General features: G+C 36.2%; 1 protein-coding gene across 5 annotated transcripts in view; it reads left to right on the top strand.

Annotated features, from left to right (window-relative positions):
• LOC101050152 (AGBL carboxypeptidase 4) overlaps positions 1-23,123 on the top strand; it is a 1,418,805-nt gene that overhangs the window by 686,172 nt on the left and 709,510 nt on the right. For all 5 annotated transcript variants that reach the window (XM_074380790.1, XM_010349316.3, XM_074380788.1 and 2 more), the window contains one exon: positions 2,090-2,184. In XM_074380790.1, coding sequence (XP_074236891.1) covers positions 2,090-2,184 — 95 coding nt within the window. The remainder of the gene's footprint in view (positions 1-2,089; positions 2,185-23,123) is intronic.

The raw sequence follows: 23,123 nt of genomic DNA, 5'->3' as shown, positions 1-23,123 counted from the left end.
GGATAAAACACCTAAGTTTAAGTCCTACTTCTACCAATAGTTTGGGGATTTTGGGGGGCAAGCCACTTTGCTTAAATGCCAATTTCCTCACATCTAAAATCAGGCTAAAATAAGCAACTTTTGTTTATAAATGGAGTAGACAAATAACATAGGATATTTAAAATATCTGGGAAATTTTCTAGGCACAAAGTAAGATGTTAATGATCAGTAGATGTTTCTCTTTCTTTCTCATTTCTTTATTCTAGCCTCACATATTTACATCATTTCTTTATTATCTTACTCTCTATATTAATCAATGATCCAGATCCTGAAAGTGCACTACGGCTTCCAGGTTCACTGGAAGTGGATCTGACAACTGGAATCTCAGAAGAAAAAGGGGGGATTATGCTCTTTAAGGTTCAAAGGCCATTTGTCCCTTTAATATTGATTTTCTTTAATCAGATACTAGCCAAGACCCCGAGAGAAGTAATTTAATTGACAAAAGGCAGGTCTAGGTTATTAATAATGGAACAGCCTTGGACATTCTTGATGACTTAATGATAAAAGGAACATCTGAAACCAAAATGCCTAGAGATAGGGTAAATGGCAGGGTCTCTGAGGAGAAAGGAAAACACAAGTTATCCCTAAAAGCTTATTTCATGAGACAAAGCATTTTAGTATAGTCGCAAACGTGAGGCTAGAGGAAATAGTTTTGATCTTCTCTTTTTAACAAAATAAAATTTTAAATACTTGAATAATTACCATTAAATTTATTTTTTGCCTTTGGTAAATAAACTTGTTTAGGGTTATGGAATTTTGGAATCCTAGTGATTAACTTAAGAGTAAAAATCATGTACATTTTATCTGTTTATCCTCTGATTCAGATATCAAATCTGTCATCTACTAGCATGACTTCAATCAAGTTAGGTAACCTCTTTGAGCCATAGTTTCTACATTTATTAAATGAAGATGTAAATTTTTATTTTTTATGGTTGTAGGAGAATATTTCTGATATTGGAAAAAGTATTATATAAAATTACTGGCATTTGATACTGTATAATACCTCACACAATAAATATTTGTTGAATAAAATAATATGTGAATTTCAATGCTTTTGTCTTTTTCTGTCCCTGGGTAGAAAGGCTAACCTGTGGTAACCTCTTGAAATCTCTTCTTCTCTCCAGCTATACCAACTGCTCTACCTCTAGCTCTCATCTTCTCCACTTTGAACTATTTCAGTGGTTTAAAGTGTCTTTTAATCACACTTTTCTTCTCTTTCATAATCTTCCCTCCTTTCTTATGACAAAGTTGTTTGCTAAAACAAAGATCGGATGTTAACTATACTATCCTCTGGGAAAGGCATCTAGAATGCCATAATCACTCATTTTAAAGATAAGACCCAGAGTGGGGAGAGATTTACCCAAGTACCTATGGCACTATAAACGTATGCTGAGATTAGAGTTGAGCCTGGCACCCCGACCCCTAGTAGAAAATAGCAAAGAGGGTACGAAGGAGGATATATATCCTCCAGTGCTAGTCAAAGGGGTTTCAAGTAGTTGTAGAATTTTTTTCATTGTAATTTTGTTCTTAGTTACTATTTTTAGTGTTTTTGAACTTTAAATATACTACTCTTACCTTAATGATAATATTATTTATTTCTATGTAAATTCTACATCAGCCAAGAGAAAGTGTACAATTAATAATAACTAAAACTTATATGGCATTCATTATGTACCAAGTATGGTTCCAAATACTGTACGTATATTAATTTAATTCTCGTCAGAGCCCTGTGAAATAGGTACTATTATTATTTTCTTTTTTCAGATTAGGACACTGAAAAGATGTTCAGTAGCTTGGCAAGGTTACACAATCCAAAAGTAGTAGAGTTGGTACTAAAGCTCAAGTTTCCAGGTTCTAGAGCTAATGCTTAACTGCTATGCATAGCAAACACATTACATTCTCATAAACATTATTTATTCTCACTATACAGTTGGCTACTAGTCCATGTGGCTTCCTTTAACCCTGCTTATTATTTCCTGTCTTAATTATCAGGAAGTAGCATTTACATAGCATAGTCTTAAGATGAATTTCTCACTCTTTTCTTTTTCAGAGGGTCATTTTCAACATTGTTAACTTCAGTAAAACCAAGAGTCTCTACAGGGATGGGATGGCCCCTATGGTGAAATCTACCAGTAGACCAAAATGGTAAGTGATCTACAGAGTAGAACCCCTTCCTGGTTAGAAAAATTGACCCAGTTCCCATAAATATGTACACCTACTAGTGTACCCAAAGAAAATTCAAAATAATTTTTTAAAAGAAAATTTGACCCAGAGATCAAATTTATCTTCTCTACGGCTGGGGGTCAGACTTTCTGTCACTGGAGAAGAATGAAGATGAGTTTCCGTATGGCCATTGTTTGGGTACTGTTCTTGAGAATGTTGGAAATGTGGTCCTGTGCTTGAATGACCCGCATTGAATTATGGGAAAAGGCAGTCTGTTATTTGGTAAGTTTCCTGTCCTGTTTGGCTTTTAACATGGGATCTTTGGAAACATAATTAAAATTGGTTCTTTTTTTTTTTCCTAGCATAAGCACAGATTACGTGCAGTAACCTAGGAAGGCATTAGGGACTACAGTTCAGTAGCTTTCTCTTGCTTTGCATAGTTTTTTTGGATTTTAAAGTTCTATTTGTACCATTGCTATAGTGAGGAAAAGGGGAGTTGGATCGGACTGGTTAATTACTGAAGTAATGATTGTAATATTCACATTAATAATACTAGTAATAAAACTACTCCATTACTAAAAACCCATCTGTGTCAAATGCTTTATATTTGTTGTTACCATTTCCACAATTTTGCAAAGGAAATTTAAAATATCTCTACATTACAATAAATTAAATTGATAAAAAAAATTGAGGTTAGGAAAAGTTAAGTACTTTATGAAGACCATGAAGAGTAAGGGAATACCCAGTGTTATTTATGTTACCCCGTAACACCTTTTCAGCCAATTCATTCATTCATTTATTCATTCAACAAACATTGATTGTGACAAAATGAGAGCTTTCAAAGACAAAAGCCTAGTATTATTAACCTATTCATCTATCACACAGTAGGTATTAAGTAAATACCCATTAAAATGAACTGAATCTGTTATAAGAATTTACATGTAAAGTGCGTGACACTTACTAAGTGCTCAATAAATGGCATCTATTATTAATAGTATGATATAAAATCCTGTACAAATGCAAGGAATTGTTAATATTGTTCTAGTTTGATCTCTGTTCAAATATTAATGACTAGTGAGAAGATAGCCTCTGAATGTCTGTATTTATAGAAAACAAGCAGTTCATAAATATTGAATTGTGCTTTTATCTCCAAATGATACTTGGCAATTTTCTATAAATGTTGGGCTGAGAAGGTAAGGTTTATAAAAGTGTAGGCATTTGATGACAATAATGAAAACCATTTATTAAAGGTAAAAATATCTCCTTGGGCATTTTTTTTTTTTTTTTGCTTTCCTGTATCATATCAACGAATCTGCTGCTCCTTCTCTCGGTCTTTCTGGGTAAGGGATAGGCATTTGCTTTGAATCTCTGATTCTGGCCCAAGTAGATAATAATAGAAATTGTTTCTTTGTTAATAGGCATATGTATAGATGAGTACTTTAAACCTTACAAGTAAAGGGACATGACTGTTGGTCTGCTCATGATGGCCTTAGAAATGACATTGTATATCTTTTTCCATATTCTGTGTTGAGATCTTATACAGCAACAATAATCACCATCCGTTTTTCCCAAGTGTTAAGTTTTGGAGTCCTTTTTTTTGTGCTTTTGAAGATGCATAAGTCTTAATTATTTCACTGCTTCTCTTTTTCTCATGAACTATGTTATGTCTTCTCTGTTATGGCTCTTGACAAGATTTTGAAATATTAATGCCTCCTTGCATTTGGATTATGATGCTTTAGAATTAAGTTGGTGCTCTTATGCATGTTGACAGGCACTCAGTGGCAGCCATTATCCAGTCGTTGGACTCCTCTAGTGGTCTAAAAGAGCCTAAAGTTTCAGAATTGAGTTTGTTGTAGTTTATTAAGCCACTTAGGCATAAGATACCGTAACATATTACATTGTTTGTATGTGTAATATCTCATTGTTTGTATATGTAATATCTACTATTTTTTACCTTACCATCCCCAGAACTTAGATACAAAGCTGCTTATGTTGCTTCAGAGTTTTCCTTTCCTCAAGCGAGATGTTTAGATATATATATTTTTTTTTACTTCATAGGACTTTATTCAGCACCATCATGTGCTATGCACTGTTCTAGGTATTGGGATAGAGAGAATACTGTGCTAAGAATCATTAGCTTATAAATTATGCAGTGGGATTAGAGAAGAGGAAGAAAATTATACTATTAAGGCCATGAGGAGAAAAGGAGACACTCTAAGGAGCAGGTGATATTTCAGCTATATCTCAAGGAATGGAAAGTAGATAAAATTAAGGAAATGGGATTCTGGACGGAAGAAATAACATGAGCTACCTCCTTCCTGAGCCTGTTTTTTACTGTAAAAAGTGCACAATAATACTTCCTCCCAGCATTGTTACAAGAAATGAATGTGAAATGAATGTGTTAATATTTTTAAAGTCTTAAGTGTGTTATTATTTAAACAATTTCCTGTTTTTTCCTTTTCCTGTAATTCACCCAAGACTGATTATTATTTCTTCCCTTTTTTCTCCCTCCTCCCTTTCTCCCTTCCTTCTCCTTATCAATAAATGCCTACTGAGTAGTTAAAATGAACCAGGAACTGCACAAAGCATTAAAACGTAACGGTGACAAGAGAGATATATTTAATGTTCTCATAGCTTACAGTCTACTATACTAAACATTAAATATGTAACTCTAGTAAATTATGATAACTGTTATAATGAGAAATTCATATACACCAAGGATAAGATACCTTCCTTAGGAAGTATTGTTTATGCTGAGAGCTAAAACAGAATGTGTTTAAAGGCCAAAAAATGAGAGAGGACATTTTATCTTTGATGAGAAAAGGCCAACATTGTTGAAGCACTAATTTCTGAGGTGAAAGTGATTGGAGAAGTGATTGAGGTGAGCTTTATAAATCAAGCTAAAGAATTGGACTTGATTCTAATGATAATGGAAATAAATTAAAAGGATTAAATGGGGCAAGACATGATCAGATAGGCAGTTTGGAAAGATGAATCTTGCTGCTGAATGGGAAATATTTTGGAGAGGAGGAAAATTATTTGGATGTTTTTGCAGTATACCTTAGGCTACAGCTAATGATGGATTGGGTGGTAACTAGTCATAAAGGAAGTGGATGGTTTTGAAGATTAACAGAAGATTGAATCAATTTAACTTTGTGATTGACTAGATGTAGAGAGGGAGGAGTCCTGGATGATTCCCAGATTTTCTGGCATGAGCAACAGAAGGGATGATGTCATTTACTGAAGATAGGGACCATAAGAGGAGAGACAGTTTAGGAAGATTTGCCTTAATAAGGGAGATGATGAGTTTGGCCTGAGAAACATTAAGCTAGAAGTGCCTGGAAACATCCAAGCAGAGATGTCAGGTAGGCAGTACAGTATATTGGTAAGAGACTCAAGAGAGGAATCTGGAAGTACAGATTAAGGTATCATCAGTCTACAGGTGATAACCAGAATGGTAGAAGATGTGATTCTCAGGGAGGCAATGTGAGGAGAGATTAGGATAAGGTTCTGAAAAATCCCTACGTTTAAAGGCTAGATAGAAGATAAGAGGCTCACAAAGGGGGATGAGGGGAACTGGCCACAGAGATAGGAAACAAACAGACAAACAAGAAAATGTAGTGTCCGGAAACCAAAAAGGGAAGGCTTTTTTAAGAGGATGGAGTGACTAACATTGCCAACTACTATTTAGGTCAAAGATAATTAAAGCATGTAATGACCTAAAGGTCATTAGAAGCTTTGGTGAGTGCACTTTTAGTGATCTGGTTGGTGGCAGGAGTTCAAGCCAGGGTGTGCAGATGAAGGAATAAATTGGGGGATGAAGAATGTATGAAGAAATGGTCACAATAAATATAGACAGCTCTCTCAAACATTTGGTTGCAAAATTAAATGATAAAGATATAGGCTTATAAAATAGCAGGTAAACATAATTTTAACATTCTTTGAATGTAATGCAGTTATCGAGGTATGCACACACAGCAATAGATTCACAGTTTCTATAAGTCTTAATGTAGTAATGTTTAGACTTGCTCCTGTTAAAATTTTAAAATTTTGAAATTAATTATACCTTTTCTGAAATAATGGGGGTTTTACTCTATTGTTAAAAAATTAATATTTCATTTGATAAATTATAAATTTATAAATATTTTGTAGAACACAGTCATACTTGAATTGTTTTCTCACAGCTAAAAAAGTCATATGTTTAAAATTAAATTTTATCCCCTGTTCCACACATACCTATTCTCTTTTTCTGTCTTATTTTTTATATTGCACTAATTACCATCCAACAAATTACAATATATTATTTTATTTTCTGTCCCCCCCTCAATTGCAAAGTAAGCACTATAGGTGTCAGGATTTTTGTCATTTGTGTACACTTCTATACTTCTAGCATCTAGAACTGTGCCTGGTACATAACAGGTATTCAATAAATATTTAGTTATAATTAATTAATTAATTCAATTTCTACCACTAAACCTAATGATTATTTTTAATTTTACATTTTCCTTTTTTTTCTTATATACCTTTTAACCCTGAAGCAATTAAATGTATATACTCATTTGTATGCTGATATTTTCATTTAACATTATATCAAAAATTTTTGAAATATTTTTCTCTAAGTGTTAATCATACCATATTTAAATAATAATTATTTTTACTTTTTTAATTTATAATTTCCTGTATCATATTTCTATTTCTGGGCATTTGGATTTCCCATATTTTTCTAAAGTATAATAAATAATAAATACCAGATAAGTTTTAGGTTTGTTAAATTATTTTTTACAAGCAGCTTCTAAGAGATAGACTATAGGGTAAATGTCTATAAAGTCTTGTTATATATGTTCTCTAAAAATGTACCAATTTAAAATGCTGCCATTGGTCTGCCACTGGATCAGTTTTAGTGCAATTTGGACAGCATTAAAAATTGGCATTGAAAAGAAATTGTTACTTTAGGAGCTATAAAATGATCTTTGTGGTTGTTTCATTTAAATTTTGTATATGGTTCTGGGACGTGATGGATTAGACACACTTCTCTCTATTTCTAGAGTGCAGCTAAAACTATACACAGCATTTATGAGACAAATATGGAAATCTCTGAAAGGTGGAGAGAAGAGGCAAGACTATTTCGGTTCCTCAGTGTTATAATGGAGTGAGCACAGAAAGTCAACACCAAGACAAAAGTATGACAAATTGCAGGGTCTTTATTGCCGGTAGCCATGGAGGACTTGTGTGTCTCCAACCCGTGGCCCCGAAAGGAGGGTGTCAGGACCTTTCATACCCGTAAAACCACCTCAGAAGTGAGGGTGAGGAGCGGGGGTGGGGGGTAAGGGGCTCCAGACATTCCGAGGGCTAGTGGATTCTGTAAATCACCTCCTGGGTGGAGATAAGGGTGAGGGACTCCGGACATTCCAGTGGATTCCTGGGTGAAGATGAGGGTGAGGAGCTCTGGACATTCTGAGGGCCAGGGGACTTTTGACATTCTGATTGTTACTTAAGTGGTTCACAAAAGTCAAGGTAAGCATTTGTTTACACATTGTCTGGGTAGGGTAGAAATTACAGTCCTTAATTACTTATTACAAGTCGAACGGGCCAAGATGGCCTGGATTTGGACTGCTTGCCTGTCACTTTTGGGTTATAGAGAGCAGTTTCAACAGAAAGCCGAGGTATGGTTGAGGTATGCAGGTTTATGGGGGCTTTTTACCATGTTACATCAGGACCTAAGAAATGGTATCATGTGAGTTCTGTGGGTTTCCTTTTTGCTACACGTATGACAAAATAGTTGCTAGAGAAGCTGGCAACCTGAAAATGCCACAGGTACAGACAAATAAAAGATGCTCCCCAAAATATTTTCATACTAAATAAAGGACCAGAAAAGGGACAGGCTAGCATGATAGATTATTGTGAGACAGTGATCACCTACTCTAGCCAAGCACAAAGGGGGGGAAAAAAACCCTACATCCACATTTCTACTTTCACCAACAAAGGGCTGGTGGGTAGCACAGACTTTTTTCTTTGCCGCCCCCCACACCCTAATAGGTGTTGTCAGAAAGAAGTAAGAAACAGGACTTTAATTCTGCTGGGTAGTAATGAATTCCCTCCTTCCTCTTCATGGTGTCAGATTTCATGGGGAATGTGACCTTCCACCACCCACTTAAGGATGGGCTCAATAGCTGAGTACAGAAGACAGAGAAGAGAATAAATGAATGTGAATATGGAACAATGGAAGTTACCCATTGGAAACAAAAAAGAAAAGAATAGACTTAAAAGAAAAATGAACAGAGCCTCAGGGACCTATGGGACACTAACAAAAGATTATAGCATTTATGCCATTGGAGTTTCAGAAAGATAGGAGAGAGACTGAAAATATATGTTTAAAATGAATGAAATCATCCCAAATTTTACAAAACAAACCTACAAATTCATGAAACCAGGTGAACCTCAAACAGAAAATCCATGCCAAGAAATGTTATAATCAAATATGTGAAAATTAAAGACAAAGAAAGAATCTTGAAAACAGTAGACAAAAATGATACCTTATCAACAGGAAAAAATGAAATACAGCAGACTTCACATCAGAAACAACTGAAGCCTGAGTAATGTCGCACAATGTTTTCGAAATGCTAAAAGAAAAGAACTGTCAACCCAGACTCTTATTGAGCAAAAATATCCATTAGCAATAAAGGAGAGATCAAGACATTCTAGATAAAATAAAACTAAAGGTATTTGTTGCCAGCATACCTATTCTAAAAGAATGGATAAAGGAAGTTCTTCAAACAGAAAGAAAATTTTAAAAGGACTCTTGGTATATCAGGAAGAAACAACAATAAGAAGAATAAAAATATAGGTAAATACAATAGACTCTTCTTTTTTGTGTGTGTTTTCTAAATATGCCTCATATTGAAGCAAAAATTTTAACACTGGCATGGTTCTAGGTATATGTGGAAGAAATATTTAACACAATTACATATGTAAAGGTAAAAGGCCTTAAAATGAGATAGGGTTTCTATACCTCACTGAAATTGGTAAATGTCAACACCAGTAGATTGTGATAGGTTTTATAGGATATATCTATCTATCTATCTATCTATCTATCTATCTAGATAGATAGATAGATATAGTAATATTGAGGAAAAAGGAGATGAGTGACTCTATTAGTCTGTTTTTATGCTGCTGATAAAGACATACTTAAGACTGATAAGAAAAAGAGATTTAATTGACTTATATGGCTGTGGAGGTCTCACAGTCGTGGCAGAAGGTAAAGAGGACCAAATCATATCTTCCATGGATGGTGGCAGGCAAAGAGAGAGCTTGTGCAGGAAGACTCCTGTTTTTTAAAACCATCAGATCTCATGATTCACTATCAGGAGAACAACACAGGAGAGAATCACCCCCATGATTCAATTACCCCCACTGGGTTCTCCCATGACATGTGGAAATTGTGGGAGTTACAGTTCAAGATGAGATTTGAGTGGGGACACAGCCAAACCATATCATTGACTATAAAGGGGTGGCATATGGGAGATTTTTGGTAATGGGATAATTATATATCTTGATTGTGATGGTGGTTACAGGTAACAAAATGATATAGAGCTATACACAAATATTGCACCACTGTAAATTTCCTGGTGTAATATTGTATTATAGTAATAAAAGACACAGCCTTTGGGGGAAACATGGTGAAGAGTACACAAGATCTCTCTCTGAACTATTTTTCCAAATTCATGAGAACTTCAAATTATCTCCAAACAAAAAGCAGCAGAAAAACCCCACATTACTTCATTTAACAACCTTCTCTCTACAAAAATGGCTCAAAAGCATACAAATATTTTATAGAATGTCCAAAATCCCAGAAGAATCTGAGACTTCCCAGAGATTGAACGAGGGGTGAGAAGACACATGGAGAGGAGCCCTTTATAGCCATGCATGTAACAAAATGAAGAACTCTAGAAATCCTTCAGAATGAACTGGTTGCTGTGGCTAACACCTGTAATCTGAACACTTTGGAAGATCAACCTGGGTGGATTGCTTGAGGTCAGGAGTTTGTGACCAGCCTACCCAACACAGTGAAACCCCACCTCAAATACAAAAAAATTAGGCATGGTGTTGGGCACCTATAATCCCATCTACTCAGAAGGGTGAGGCAGAAGAATCATTTGTACCTGGGAGGAGGAGGTTACAGTGAGCCAGGATATTGCCACTGCCCTCCAGCCTGAGTGACAGAGTGAGACTCCATCTAAAAAATAAATAAATAAATAAATAAGAATAAAAATTCTTCAAAATGAGTAATTTGACCTGAGAAAAAGAGACATGATCAACTAGACATAGGGTAGTGTGGTGGCAATAATATAGACTTAAGTTTATATTTTATCTCTAAGTCTTCTATTAACTCATGGAATGAGTCAGGAGTAAGTAACTTAACCTCTCTGAGCCACCATTTTCTCAGCGAGGTTGAAGTGAGGTTGTCCACTCTAGATGATTTTTCATACTGTGCTCCCTGGAGAGTTCTTGTACAGGGCAAGGAAGAAACCCAGGAAAGATGTAGGCCATCCTTTCCTATTTCCACCAGAGTAGATGTGCTTTTGTCTGGTCCCCTTATACGTGATCTGAATCAATTTTTAAAAAAGAGATAAACGATTTCTTTCCTCTCTCTCTATAAAATAGAGATTATTGTCCACAGTCTTTTCATCTGGAGAAATAGAAGATAGAAGCTATATGGCTTACTTAAGTAAGTACACAACAGAGCCTTGGGCCCACATGGGACTGATTTGCAGGCCAATCACTTTCCTGAATGTGTTCACACTGCTTTTCTTTTGTTTGCCTTTACTCCAGGAAAAGGGGATGAAATGTGACAACTTGATGCAGGGAAAAAGCACTGGCTTTGCCATCAAACAGTCAAACCCAAATTCAAATCTTAACTCCTACCCTGGGACAACAGGAATAATAGCTACCATTAGTTAACCCTAAATAATACAGAGATTGTGCTATTGTGCTGCTTGAATTCTCTCTCCCATAGCAGACAGGCCAGAACATGAGTGAGAAAACCTAGTATCTGTGAGATGTGGTGCTGTTATCACTGACATTTTAGAAAGAAGGAGCTGAGCCTTACTGATCACCTACCCCAATCCCTTTGTTTTGCACACAAAGAAATTAAGGGCTGGGAGAAGTATTTATCTAAGTATTCCAACCACCATACAAGAATAAGTTTTGAACCCAGTCCTTCTAATATTTTTCCACAATGTGTAACAGCCTACATAATGCTTTGTTGTCACAAAATGATTTTCCATCTTGATAGTCTCATAGTAGCTTTAAGAGACAGAAAAGTCAGAGATTGTCATGACCATTTTACAGGTGAAGAAACCAGGTCTTAAAAAAGGGTTTCACAACTAGTCAGGTGGCAGATTGAGAACTCTGTCTCAAATCTCTATGATCCTTAGCTGTGCTGTTTCTGTTACCTACTCCTGACTCATACAGTGATCAACCAGTCTGGTTTGCCTGGAACTCTGGGATTTCCTGAGATGTAGGAGTTAATGCTTTAGTTTTAAGTTGGGAATGTCCCTGGAGAAAATCAAGACAAACTGGTTACCCAACTTCTGAGTGAGCGGGAAGAAATGAAAATTTAGGGAGGCAACTCTGGATACAAAACAGGGAAAGGACCCTGGGAAAATAAAACACAAAGGCCACAAAAAACAAGTTGGCATATGCCACTGATACTCTAATCAGTTTTCTCATTAATCTCCCTGCTTTTTCTACCTGTAAACATCCTAGGCATCAGTGCTCTTTTACATACCTCAAACCTTGCACATATTTTCCCTATGCATGAAATATGTTCCCATGCTCCCTTCTTTTTCCCTAGAGGACTTCTATATATGCTTCAATATATGTCTTCTATATAGACCTTATCTTAGATATCATTTCTTTGTAAAAGCTTCATCATTTGAATCATCAGGATGGGATTAGGTTCTCAAATACGTAACTTCCTCCTGTCAATGCAATGCTGTATCCTATTTTCCTATGGATTTACTTCCTTCCCTTCCAATTTTAAGTTCCTTGGGGGCATGACAAATTTATTTTTCATGTCCCACTTCCTGCCTATATTTGGTTAGGCCAACTGTAATATTGGATTGGTCATAAAATATCTAATGGATCAAGCAAATGTAAATTTGTTTCTTCAACATGTACAGCTGAACAGGGCAGCTTTCAACAGGGCAGTTTTCAACCAAACCATCATTCAGGAACCCAGGCTGACTACCATCTTCAATGTATAGCTTCCAGAGTCACCTGGGCATCATCTCTATTCCAGCCAGCCAAATAAGGGAAAATGTAGAAAGAACCCACGTGGAAGCTTTTTATTAGTAGAGCTGAAAGTGGTTCATATCACTTTCAGTCAAATTCTGTTGGCTAAAATGTAGGTTAATAGCCACATCTAACTCTAAAGGAATTTGTGAAATGACATTTAGTTGTGTGTGCAGGAAGAAGTGGAGAGCATGGATTTTGGTAGTTAGCTGGTAGAGTCTGCTTCACTTCAAATACTCATATTTATTAATATCTGAGTATTTGATATTAATATTAATATAATAAATATTATATATTAATATAATAAATGATTTAATGAATTCACCCTTAATAGCACACATCATGTATTATTGTCTCCATAAAGAATTTCCTAATTCTACCAAGAAAATACTAAGTCTGAACCATTTTTTATGGCACTTACCTTACTTTGCCTAAATTACAGTTATTTGTGCACATATGTCATCTGCCATCAAAAATTCCAATTGCAAATTCCATGACAGTGTCTGTTACATGAAACAGTGAGGTCCAATAGGAAAACCATTGACTTTGGAGTCATACAGCCTCAATTTGAGTACCAGTTCTGCCAGTTATTGCAAGTTTCCCAGTTCTGCCAATCTTCAGCAGTTTCCTTGGCCCTTTGAGCTTTGGTTGTTGTTATTGATATTCACTGGTCTATTTTTTGGGGCTTCTACTAATTTTTGGGGTTATAAATCAACACCTTGAATTGCCTTTCAGTTAATATTAACTTTTAAGCATGATAATTAAATCATATTGGATTTATTTGGGGCCATATGTTTACCTTTTAGGGTAATTAAGTGGTTGGACTAGGAACAGAAACCAGGGATTTCCAAGGGCCATATTTTTCCCTGTGACTTACGAAGTCAAAGTATGAACAGACATTTACCCCTACTAGATTTGGGGGTTCAGATTTGGGATGATGAAAGAAATAATCAGAGATATGCTCAAAGGTTTGTTTTTAAGGGTGTTCATTGCAGTGTACATTATAATTGGGAAAAATTATAAATTGTCTAAGTACCCATCAGTAGTGATTGGTTAAATATATTTGGAGCATCCTAAGATGAAGTAATTAAATTCTTTTAAACAAAAGAATATTAAAAATAAAGCTAAGTATCATGTATACGTTTAAAGATATAAACAAATATTTTTAGTGGTTTATCTGGATATTTTGGGTCTGTTTTTTTCTTTTTTGTGTGTCCTTTTTTATTATCTTCAAAATATTAAAAATAAATATTATTGCTTTCATAATTTTAAATTTATTTATGATTAACAAAACAAAAAACCAGAAAGTTGGCAGTACCCTCTGACTTTCTGTAGTCCTTTGATGAAGATCATATTCTTGAGTCCAAAGTTACTCAGATTATTAATGTTGGAAAGACCCTTGAATTTAGGGTTTATAATTTTGCAATCTCTCTATATGTGCCAACCAGATCTGGGTCTGATCAAGTTTCTCTCTTTTAGTTTAGTAAAGACTTTATCAAGATATAATTAATATACTATATAGCTCACTTATCTAAAGTGTACATTTAATGGTTTTTAATATACCCACAGTTGTGCAACCATCACTGCAATTAATTTTAGAACATTTTCATCACTGCCCTGATGGAAACCTGTATATACTATTAGCTACTCCCATTTACCCAACCTCCCAGCATTTATGATGGGGTTACAACCTGATAAACCCATCATAAGCTGAAAATATTGAAAGTCAAAATTGCATTTAAGACATCTAAGCTACTGCACACCATAGCTTAGTCTGTCCTACGGTAATGTGCTCAGAACACTTAACAACAGCCTACAGTTGTGTAAAGTCATGTAACACAATGCTGATTTTATAATAAAGTTTTGAATATCTTATATAACTTATTGAATAGTATAATGAAAATGAAAAACAGAATGGTTGTATGGGTACCTGAAATACAGTTTTTACTAAATGTGTATCACTTTCATACCATCATGAAATCAAATACTCCTAAGTTCAACCGTCATAAGTTAGAGACTGTATTTTGTACTGTGTATGATGTATGTGTGTGTGAGGTGAATGTGATACGTATGGATTTGTGTGTATGTGTATGAGTGAGTAATGTGTATGTGCACCCGCACACATATGTCTCTTTTGTATCAGATTCAGACTGGTGACACCACTTAAATACTGGATTTTCTGCCTCTCCTTAAGAAAGAGTCTTTCTGAGACATATCTTGGTTGGTAGCGGCCTGCATCCCACCCTATGATCTGCTGCTAACTAGGTAGTTCTGCTGGTGGTCCCCAGGGTCTCCAAGATTGAAGAAGGGCAGTATCTCTAGCAAAATAGTATGAAATAGGATCCAGTCTTGGAGTTCAGACTGCCATGAGTCTCCTATGATAAGCACTGAGCTTAATTATTATAGAGGATTTAGAAGAAGACAGATTCCTTCCCCAGTGGTGTACCTTTTCTTCCAGATTCCTCTTTATGAGAACAACATCTGAAGCCAGGTTCTACCACTTACTTATTGACTGAGCAATTTGTATAACTTTCTTGAGACTTTGTTTCCTTAAGTGTAAAATGGAATAATATCTTACTTCCAAATCTTACGTTGTTTGAATTAAAGCTATATGACCCTCCTTAAATATTGTAGCTATAAGAATTACTGTTCAATTTACTAACTTTTTTTATAAAACCTTACATAGTCTCTAGAACCTAAAGCCAATCCATGAAAGCTTGCTTTTAATACCAGAGCTGGTTTTTTTTTACCCATTCTAGAAATACTTAATTTGATAAAAGAAATTAAGAAGGGTACTTGGATCATAAACAGAACACTTTTTGCTCTTTGGCTTATGATCAGGTATATCAGAAAGAATAAAATGATTTAACTGGAACCTAGATGTGCTTTAATATTAGGGAATTGGGAGTGGGGGAGGAAAAACATAAGCTCACAAAAATAGCACATTATAAAATCCAGTCACTGAAAGAAGAGGTAACTGAAATAGAAGGGATAACCTCCCACTCACTCTAGTGAGAAGAAAAGAAACAATGAAAATGAATATATTATAGAGAATATTGTTTTTATTTCAATATTTCCATTATATTTCCTCCAATTACGCACTGTATAGAGTTCTTTAGTGCAACTGAAACCCCAAGATAGATTTAAAAAGAGTGAATTGTGGAAGATCAAGGCAGCTCTCTTTTGCTAGGTGAAGGGTGAATTTTCCTGACAAAAACAAAGTGGATGAGACACTAAATGTGGGGAAGATACATGTAGTTCTGAGTGAATCAATAGTGATAATGTCTCTGGAGGCTCTACCCTTTGTTAAACTTCTCTTTGCAAACTGGATAGTATAGAAAGATTCCTTGGACATTACGTCTTGAGCAGGCATGTGAGTGTATGGTAATGGAGAAAGGGAAGGAGAGAAGAAAGTAGCATCTTTAAAATTTTTACTAAATATGGATTTTCAGATTTTGGAGAGACATTAATGATCACTGGACCCTAACTCTCAATGAACAACTGATAAAAACAAGGCCCAGAGAGGAGAAGTGATCTGCCTAGAGGCACACAAGCAAGGTGGATAGAACCATGTCTGGAACTTAAGTCTTCTCTCAGGCCAAAGCCATACTCCTAAGCTGAGCAGCTACCTGGGTAGTGTCAGTCCTGGACTGAGATAGGAAGACAGACCCAGGTGTGAAGACAGGCTCTATCTGATATCAGTATGGCTCTTCACAAGTTGCTTCATATCTCTGTGCCTCAATTTTTGTGTCTATAAAAGATTATTATATCTAGTTTTTGGTGTAGTTGAGAAAATTAAGTTAGATAAGGTGGAGTGAGTCACCCATTGCGGAACAGACAGCTGCTTTTTCTACACACCTGCCTTTAGTTTAGACATGATCCTTCACACCAGGCCTGGTTAGTTTTCCAGAGCATCTTAGCCTCTTCCCAGCCCTGGTGTTGACCTAGTGCTATGAGAATCAGCCCTAGCCAGTGCCAAGTCACTTCCCACAGCAGATCTGGTTACTCATGTGTCCTGCTCAGCATATTTGTGCCCCAATGGGGACAGCTTAGGCAGTCTTCAAAGGTAAGGACCTAAATACTGATAAGTCCTTTTTTGTTTGATCAAGGAATGCAAATGCTCTTCTTTGATCAGAGAAATTTTGCAGGTGACTGATTCCCACTAACCATGTCATTCATCCTAATTTCAAGGCTGTTTCTGGAGCTGAATGTTTGCTAAGAAATATGCCTAGAACCTGTGTGGTTCTTATCCTGCTTGCTACCAGTTGTTTCTTTAAAGAGGACCATATGCAAGTAGTGTTCCCAGACCAGGTTGTCAATCTTTCATAAATTAACTTGTATTAGTTATTTCCTTCCTCACTTGTTTTTAAAAAATGTTCTTCCTGTCTAACTTCTTTTCTATGTTTATTAAAGAGTTACTGAAGGAAAATACTTTTGTTAGACATTGACATTCAATAAATTACATATCTGTGACTTACAGTCTAAAGGGAACCTATTTATAATACACCTTGATTCATGGTATGCACAGGATGCCAGGGAAAGAAAGAGAAAGGTGCACAGTCAGTTTTTCACAGGTTGTTAGGGAAAACTTATCTGAGAAATTGGCCTTTGAGTTGAGTCTTGAAGAAGGAGTTGCAATTTGTGAGTTTAGCAAGCTGGGGAAATGGATATCTGGCAAAGGGAAGGGTATTGCAAAGGCATGAGACAGCATGGTGTGTTTGGAAAATAATGAGCAATTTTGGCTGGCTGTAATACTGCATGCTGAGAATGGAGAAGATGAGCAGAGCTTGGGTCCTGTGCTAGGTGATGAGGCTGGAAATTAGGTTAGAAACATATTGCTGTCTGTGAGTTCCTTCAGGAGGAGACAATTTTGCCACCTTCATACCCTCAGTGAGCCAGAAGCTGTAGATGCCCTGTGAATGTTGTTGAACTGAACTGAACCACGGCCATCTTTCTTCTGAATTACTTCAGTGACCTCCTAACTGGCCCCCTGCATTTACCCTTGTATTCACAGTTTGTTCTCTATAATGGAGTGATCTTTTAAATACAAGTCATGTCACTGCACACCTCTGTTCACCTCATCTCTTACTACTTTCCCCTTTGCTCACAGCAATCGAGTTTCCTGGCCATTGATGTTCCTCAAACATACCAGACGCAATCCTGCTTATGGCCTTTGCACTGGCTGTTCCCTTTGCCTGGAAAGTTCCTAACTCAGATATTCACATAGCAATTCCCTCACCTCCTTTGACTTTACTCATTTTTCTCCTCAAAGGCATCTACCCTATTCACCCTACTGAAAATTTCAGAGCACCTCCACCTCAACATTATTGCTCCCTCTTATCCTGCTGTATTTTTCATTGGTTCATAGCCTTATCATATTCTAATAAACATACATAATTTACTCTTAACATTTGTTGCTCACTGCCTCTCTTCTGCTAAGATTTAAGTTTCAGAAAGTTAAGAATCTTTAGTTTGTGTATTGATGTATCCCAGGTACCTAGAACAGTGCCTGGTAAATAACAAGTGTTCACTAAATATTTATAGTATGACTTTAATAAATATTTACTGAATACCTTCTCTGTAGTAGGTATTTTATACACATAAAGATTAATAACATATTTATCTTATGCTTATGTAATTTTCAGGCATTTAAGGGAGACAGGACTGATACACATTCCTTTATTCTAATATAAGATAAGTGCTATGAGAAGATGATATGGCTATCACAGGAGAGAGATCTTTTAATTTGGGGCATCTCATGTTCTTGAGTGCTGAAAGAGTAAGATGTAAGGAAGGAACATGGAGTAATCTACAACAACATAGACTGAGGAAGACAGGAGGCTCTGGAACAGGAGCTCCAAGCTCCTGCCACTGGCATAATTAAGGTGTGGTTGAAGACTAGAAAATAGGGCACTGTAGCCATGAATACTGGGTGATTGTTTAATGTCACACAGCTAAGTCAAGGGTCTTACTAGGAGATCAGAATTCAGCTTTTCACCTAGGAAAATATTGATATTCATGAAAATTATTTTGTTTCTACATAAACCACACAACTGATTTCTAAGAGGGTCTGTGATATCAGAAATTTTTAGAATATGATAAATAAGCTGCAGAAGTCAACTGGACATAGACATGAGGCTTCTTACTTTATAGTACAGAGTGGTTTCCATTACAGGGTGAGGCTACACCAACTTGCTAGCTGTTTGACTGAATCGGCTCTTAATTGGGAAAAAAAAAAAAAAAAAAGGACAGGATCAGTGATCAGATATGCACCCGAGAAAGCTTATTCTTGCAGAAGAATGGAAGATGATTTTTTTGATGAATCACGAACCAGTTAGGACACATTTTCTATATCCCAGGTGAAAAAATGTTAAGAGTCTAAATTAGGTGTGGCAGCAGGGATAGCAATGAGGAAATTGATTTGTTCATCCTATCTACACGTTATTATTGAATGCCTACTATGTATCAACAGGATGAATTGATGAGGAAAAAAATGTTTTGTTATTATAAAATTGGAAATCTAATAGAGGAAACAAATATTATTTAAACACAAAAGAAATATATAATTACAAAATTTGATAAGTAGTATTCTATGGTCTGAATGTTTGTATCTCTGCTAAATTCATGTGTTGAAACTTAATCACCAAGATGATGGTAATAGAAGGTGGGACCTTTGAGGAGGTGATTAGGTAATTTGGGTGGAGCCTTGGTGCATGTGATTAGTGCTCTTCTAACAGAGGCCCTAGAGAGCTGCCTCTTCCTCCATGTAAGGACACAGCTATAAGCAGCCAAAGAGCTCTCATCAGACATTGAGTCTGCCATCAATTTGACTTTCAACTTCCTGGCTTCCAGAACTGTGAGAAATAATTTGCTATCATTTTTAAGCCAGTTAGCTTATGATGTTTGGTTAATAGCATCATAAATGACATAAAGACAACTGTAAAGGACATATAAACATTTCAAAGATAGAAATTTGAATTTAAGGAAGGACCTAGTGATTGAGAAAAGAGGGGAATGACTTTGGGAAGACTCTTAGTCATTTGTATAGGGGCTAAAGTAGGAGATGGTGCTATTCACAGAGATGGTGAAAGAATAAGTAATACTGAAAGACAAGCAGGTTTGAGGTGAGGTAAAGACATTTGTCCATTTTTGCACAAGAACCTCTGGAACACTCAGGTAAAAGAATCCAGCGGCAGTCGAACCTATAAATCTGGAGATCAGGAAAGACATTAAGGAAGGGATATAGAGATTTGTTGTTAGTAAGACATTGATGGTGGTTCAGACCATCTCCAGAGAAGTGATATAATGTGAGAAGAGGCTCCTCTTGTTTTCCATAGTGGCTCCAATAGGCATAATTACAGAGAAGATTATTAAATATTCAATGTAGCTTACAATAGATAAAATCAATTTTGTCTAATTTACCTAAATTTTCGTATCTTTGTGCACCTTAATCCTTTCATTATCATAAACATTTATTCAAGTTAAGCATGCACACACTGATTTTTCAGGATTTCGGTGTTTTGCATCTGATCTCAGTATGCATTAAGGTAGAAAATGTGAACAAATTGAAAATGTTTGGCACGAATACAGGGCTTTTGCCTGCTGTTGCATTTCCTGAAGATACTGAAAAGAAAGAATATGGACTTTGCTAACAGATGGACCTGGGTTTCATTTCTAGTTCTACTTTCCAGCTAAGACAGACAAGCTACTTAATCTCTCTGAGCCTCAGTTTTCTCATCTTTAAGCCTAAGATTATCTTGAGAATTAGAAGGTAACATAAAGCACTCAACATGGTTCTTAGTTCTTAGAAACCAGTCCGTAAATCCAGTACTGAGGTGAGTCTAGTTCTCAAGCTGACTGACTGCTCTCTTTGTAGTGAGCACCTTTCGTTACTGTAGGTCAGACACTACTGGCCCTGGACTGGCTTGCAGTAAACCGGATAGAAGAGTCAAATTTGATTCTTGGTGACCACTAGCTCTGGTAGCCCCAAGGAAGTTGAACATATATCCGAGAGGACCGTATAATCCACGGGAATCCAGTTTGCTTATATCATAGTTGGCCCACACCAGTTTGCCTACTAAAAATTAACTTCCAGTTAACTGAATTCTATGAGCCATACCAATGTGAGAATGATTTACTAAAGTCAATTTGGCAGCTTCTGTAGCTTCACCCCACCTGGAGAGCCTATCTTTGTTAAGGTAAGTGGGATCAGTGTGAAGCAGTCCCACCTCGGGACTGATGGAACTCTGTGATTAATCCACTTGACTGGAAGCCTGTGTAATGGCTTCTTTGCATGGTTCCTTAGTATTTTGTTCTGACAATCGCTGGAGCAAGCTAAGTAGGCTGTATCTTTGCAGTTGTGGCCCTTTCCCTTTTTAAGATGGGATATTGAACAGAGCGTTCTGAGATATGCAAGAGAAGAGAATTTCTATTTCTTCACTATCAGTTCAATTCCACAGATATTTTCTATATTGATACATACAAGGTCTCTGATTTTGTGAAAGTTATTGATTAGTGGGCAAGAAAGAAACTTAGATGAGGTCAATATTGAAGGCAGGATTTGTGCATAATTCGTCACCCAGTGGCTTGCATGTAGACATACCCAATAAATTCTGGTTAATTGAATGAATAAATTAGTAAGTGAAAAGACACAATAATGAATCTTACAGCCCTCCATATTTTTCTGTTGTTATCATATTGGCATCATCTAACTGCTTTCTTTCCTTTTCATAACTTTCCCATTATCTGCTCGTTTATTACATGTACAAGTGTAAGCACACAGAGAAGTATTCATTTGTACATGGACACACAACCACATGTACATACATGTATACTCTTCAGTTGCTGGATGTGTCATGAACCTGAAGGCTCAGTGCTACAATTCATTGTCAACTTACCCCAAACCAACCTCCTCCTTTTCCTTTTTTTCGAGGTGAACTGTTTTTGGACTGTGAATCCCTAGAGAGTAGAAACTGTGTCTGACTTATCTCTGTTCCTTTGGTGTCCAGTACAGGGCCTGCTACAGAGCTGGCCCTATGTTATTTTTGCTGCACAGCAGAGACAAACAGCTTTTTGAGAGTACTGAATCCCAAGGCCAATTGGAATTTGATGTAATCAGGCCTGATGTGTAAGCTTTCAAAGCTCCTTCTCTACTCTTCTTTTTCTTTCAATTTTCTTCTATCTGTGCACTGGTGACTGAAGTCCCTTTAATGGATGCATATCCATCTTTATGATGTAGAATTCCAAATGAGAAAGGAAACACAGACTTCACAGGAAAGTGTCAATGATACAGATGTTGTATCTCTCTAGCAAACATTTTCTGAACATATACTATGTGCAAAGCATATTTGATTCTCTCAAATCATATTTGATTCTCCTTTGGTAGTATGGCAGATACTCTCCTTTAATAGGTATGGTAGTTGAAATTCATGAAAGTCAAATGAAGTTCAGGACCACACGATGATTTAATAATAGAGACTGTATCAGAGACAGAGGAAGATTATGAAGTAGCCAGACTAGTGGAAGGGCAGGAAGGAAATTGAAGGCTTGATACAACTTGACAAAAATTTCTGATTTGTGTTATTTTAAGGGTTTCCTTGGGATGGTTCTTCAGTTAGCTTCTCAGTTTCAGGAAACATTAATTCTCACTTTTAAGCACAAAATTAAAGTATGCCAAACAACTCAGAAAAATCATTAAAACAGCCTAAATGTTTGTGGCATCCTTACTCCCCCACACCACAGTGGTTCTCCTTGCAAAGGCCAAAATCTTTTGAACCCAGCTCTTCTAAATTTGGTTCCCTGGTTCTAACTATAACTTTCTAAAGTATTATTATCATCATCCTCCTTATTGTCATGTGTACTCTCTGAAATTGTCATCATTAATACTACATGTTACTATCAGAATCAATGGCAGATGTCAAGGGGAAGAGAGAAATGATAGGAAGGACTGGTCGAAAACTGATATTAAACTGCCTAAGATTATTTCCCTTAATACTTAAGAAGTATTAATGACCTATTTCAGGAACACTCAATGAACAGGTGCTTAGATCCAGAGAACAGAAAGGATCCAGGACCAGTTTCAAGGGCATGCAACCTGAGCTATCATACAGGACCCTACATTTAGAAGGGCTGCATGCCCACTTAATACTCTGCTATCATTTTGAAATTAACAATAATTTTTGAACAAGAGGCCTACCTTTTCATTTTGCACTAGGCCTCACAAATTACTTAGTCTTATAAGAAGTCATTTTAAACACAAAAGAGAGCATCAAAGAAACAAAATAAAATAGCTGAGAAGGAGCTAAAATGAAAGAATGGCTGCCCACATAAACTTTTACACTTGACAGAAAACCTTCTATGCATATACCTGTATAAGAAGCTTTAGAATATCCAGTAAAGCAGGAAACAAATATCATTACTGTTATTTGCATTGATAAATCCTCCTCCTTCCCCTTATACCACCAAGTCTTGCTTACTCTCCTCTTCTGTAATACTCTCCTCTTATTCAATATTTTCCTTTCTCTTACCATCTTGGTATTTCCAGGTACCCAACTCTTCATTCCGAAACTTTAAGGCCCAACCTTAAAACCTTCTGAGATTCAACTCACTCTTATTGACATTTGTTTTTC

The sequence above is a fragment of the Saimiri boliviensis genome, chromosome 11 (genome assembly GCF_048565385.1).
Source record: "Saimiri boliviensis isolate mSaiBol1 chromosome 11, mSaiBol1.pri, whole genome shotgun sequence".
Taxonomy (NCBI): domain Eukaryota; kingdom Metazoa; phylum Chordata; class Mammalia; order Primates; family Cebidae; genus Saimiri; species Saimiri boliviensis.
The sequence above is the reverse complement of the archived record's forward strand: the minus strand, read 5'-3'. Positions and strand labels throughout refer to the sequence as shown.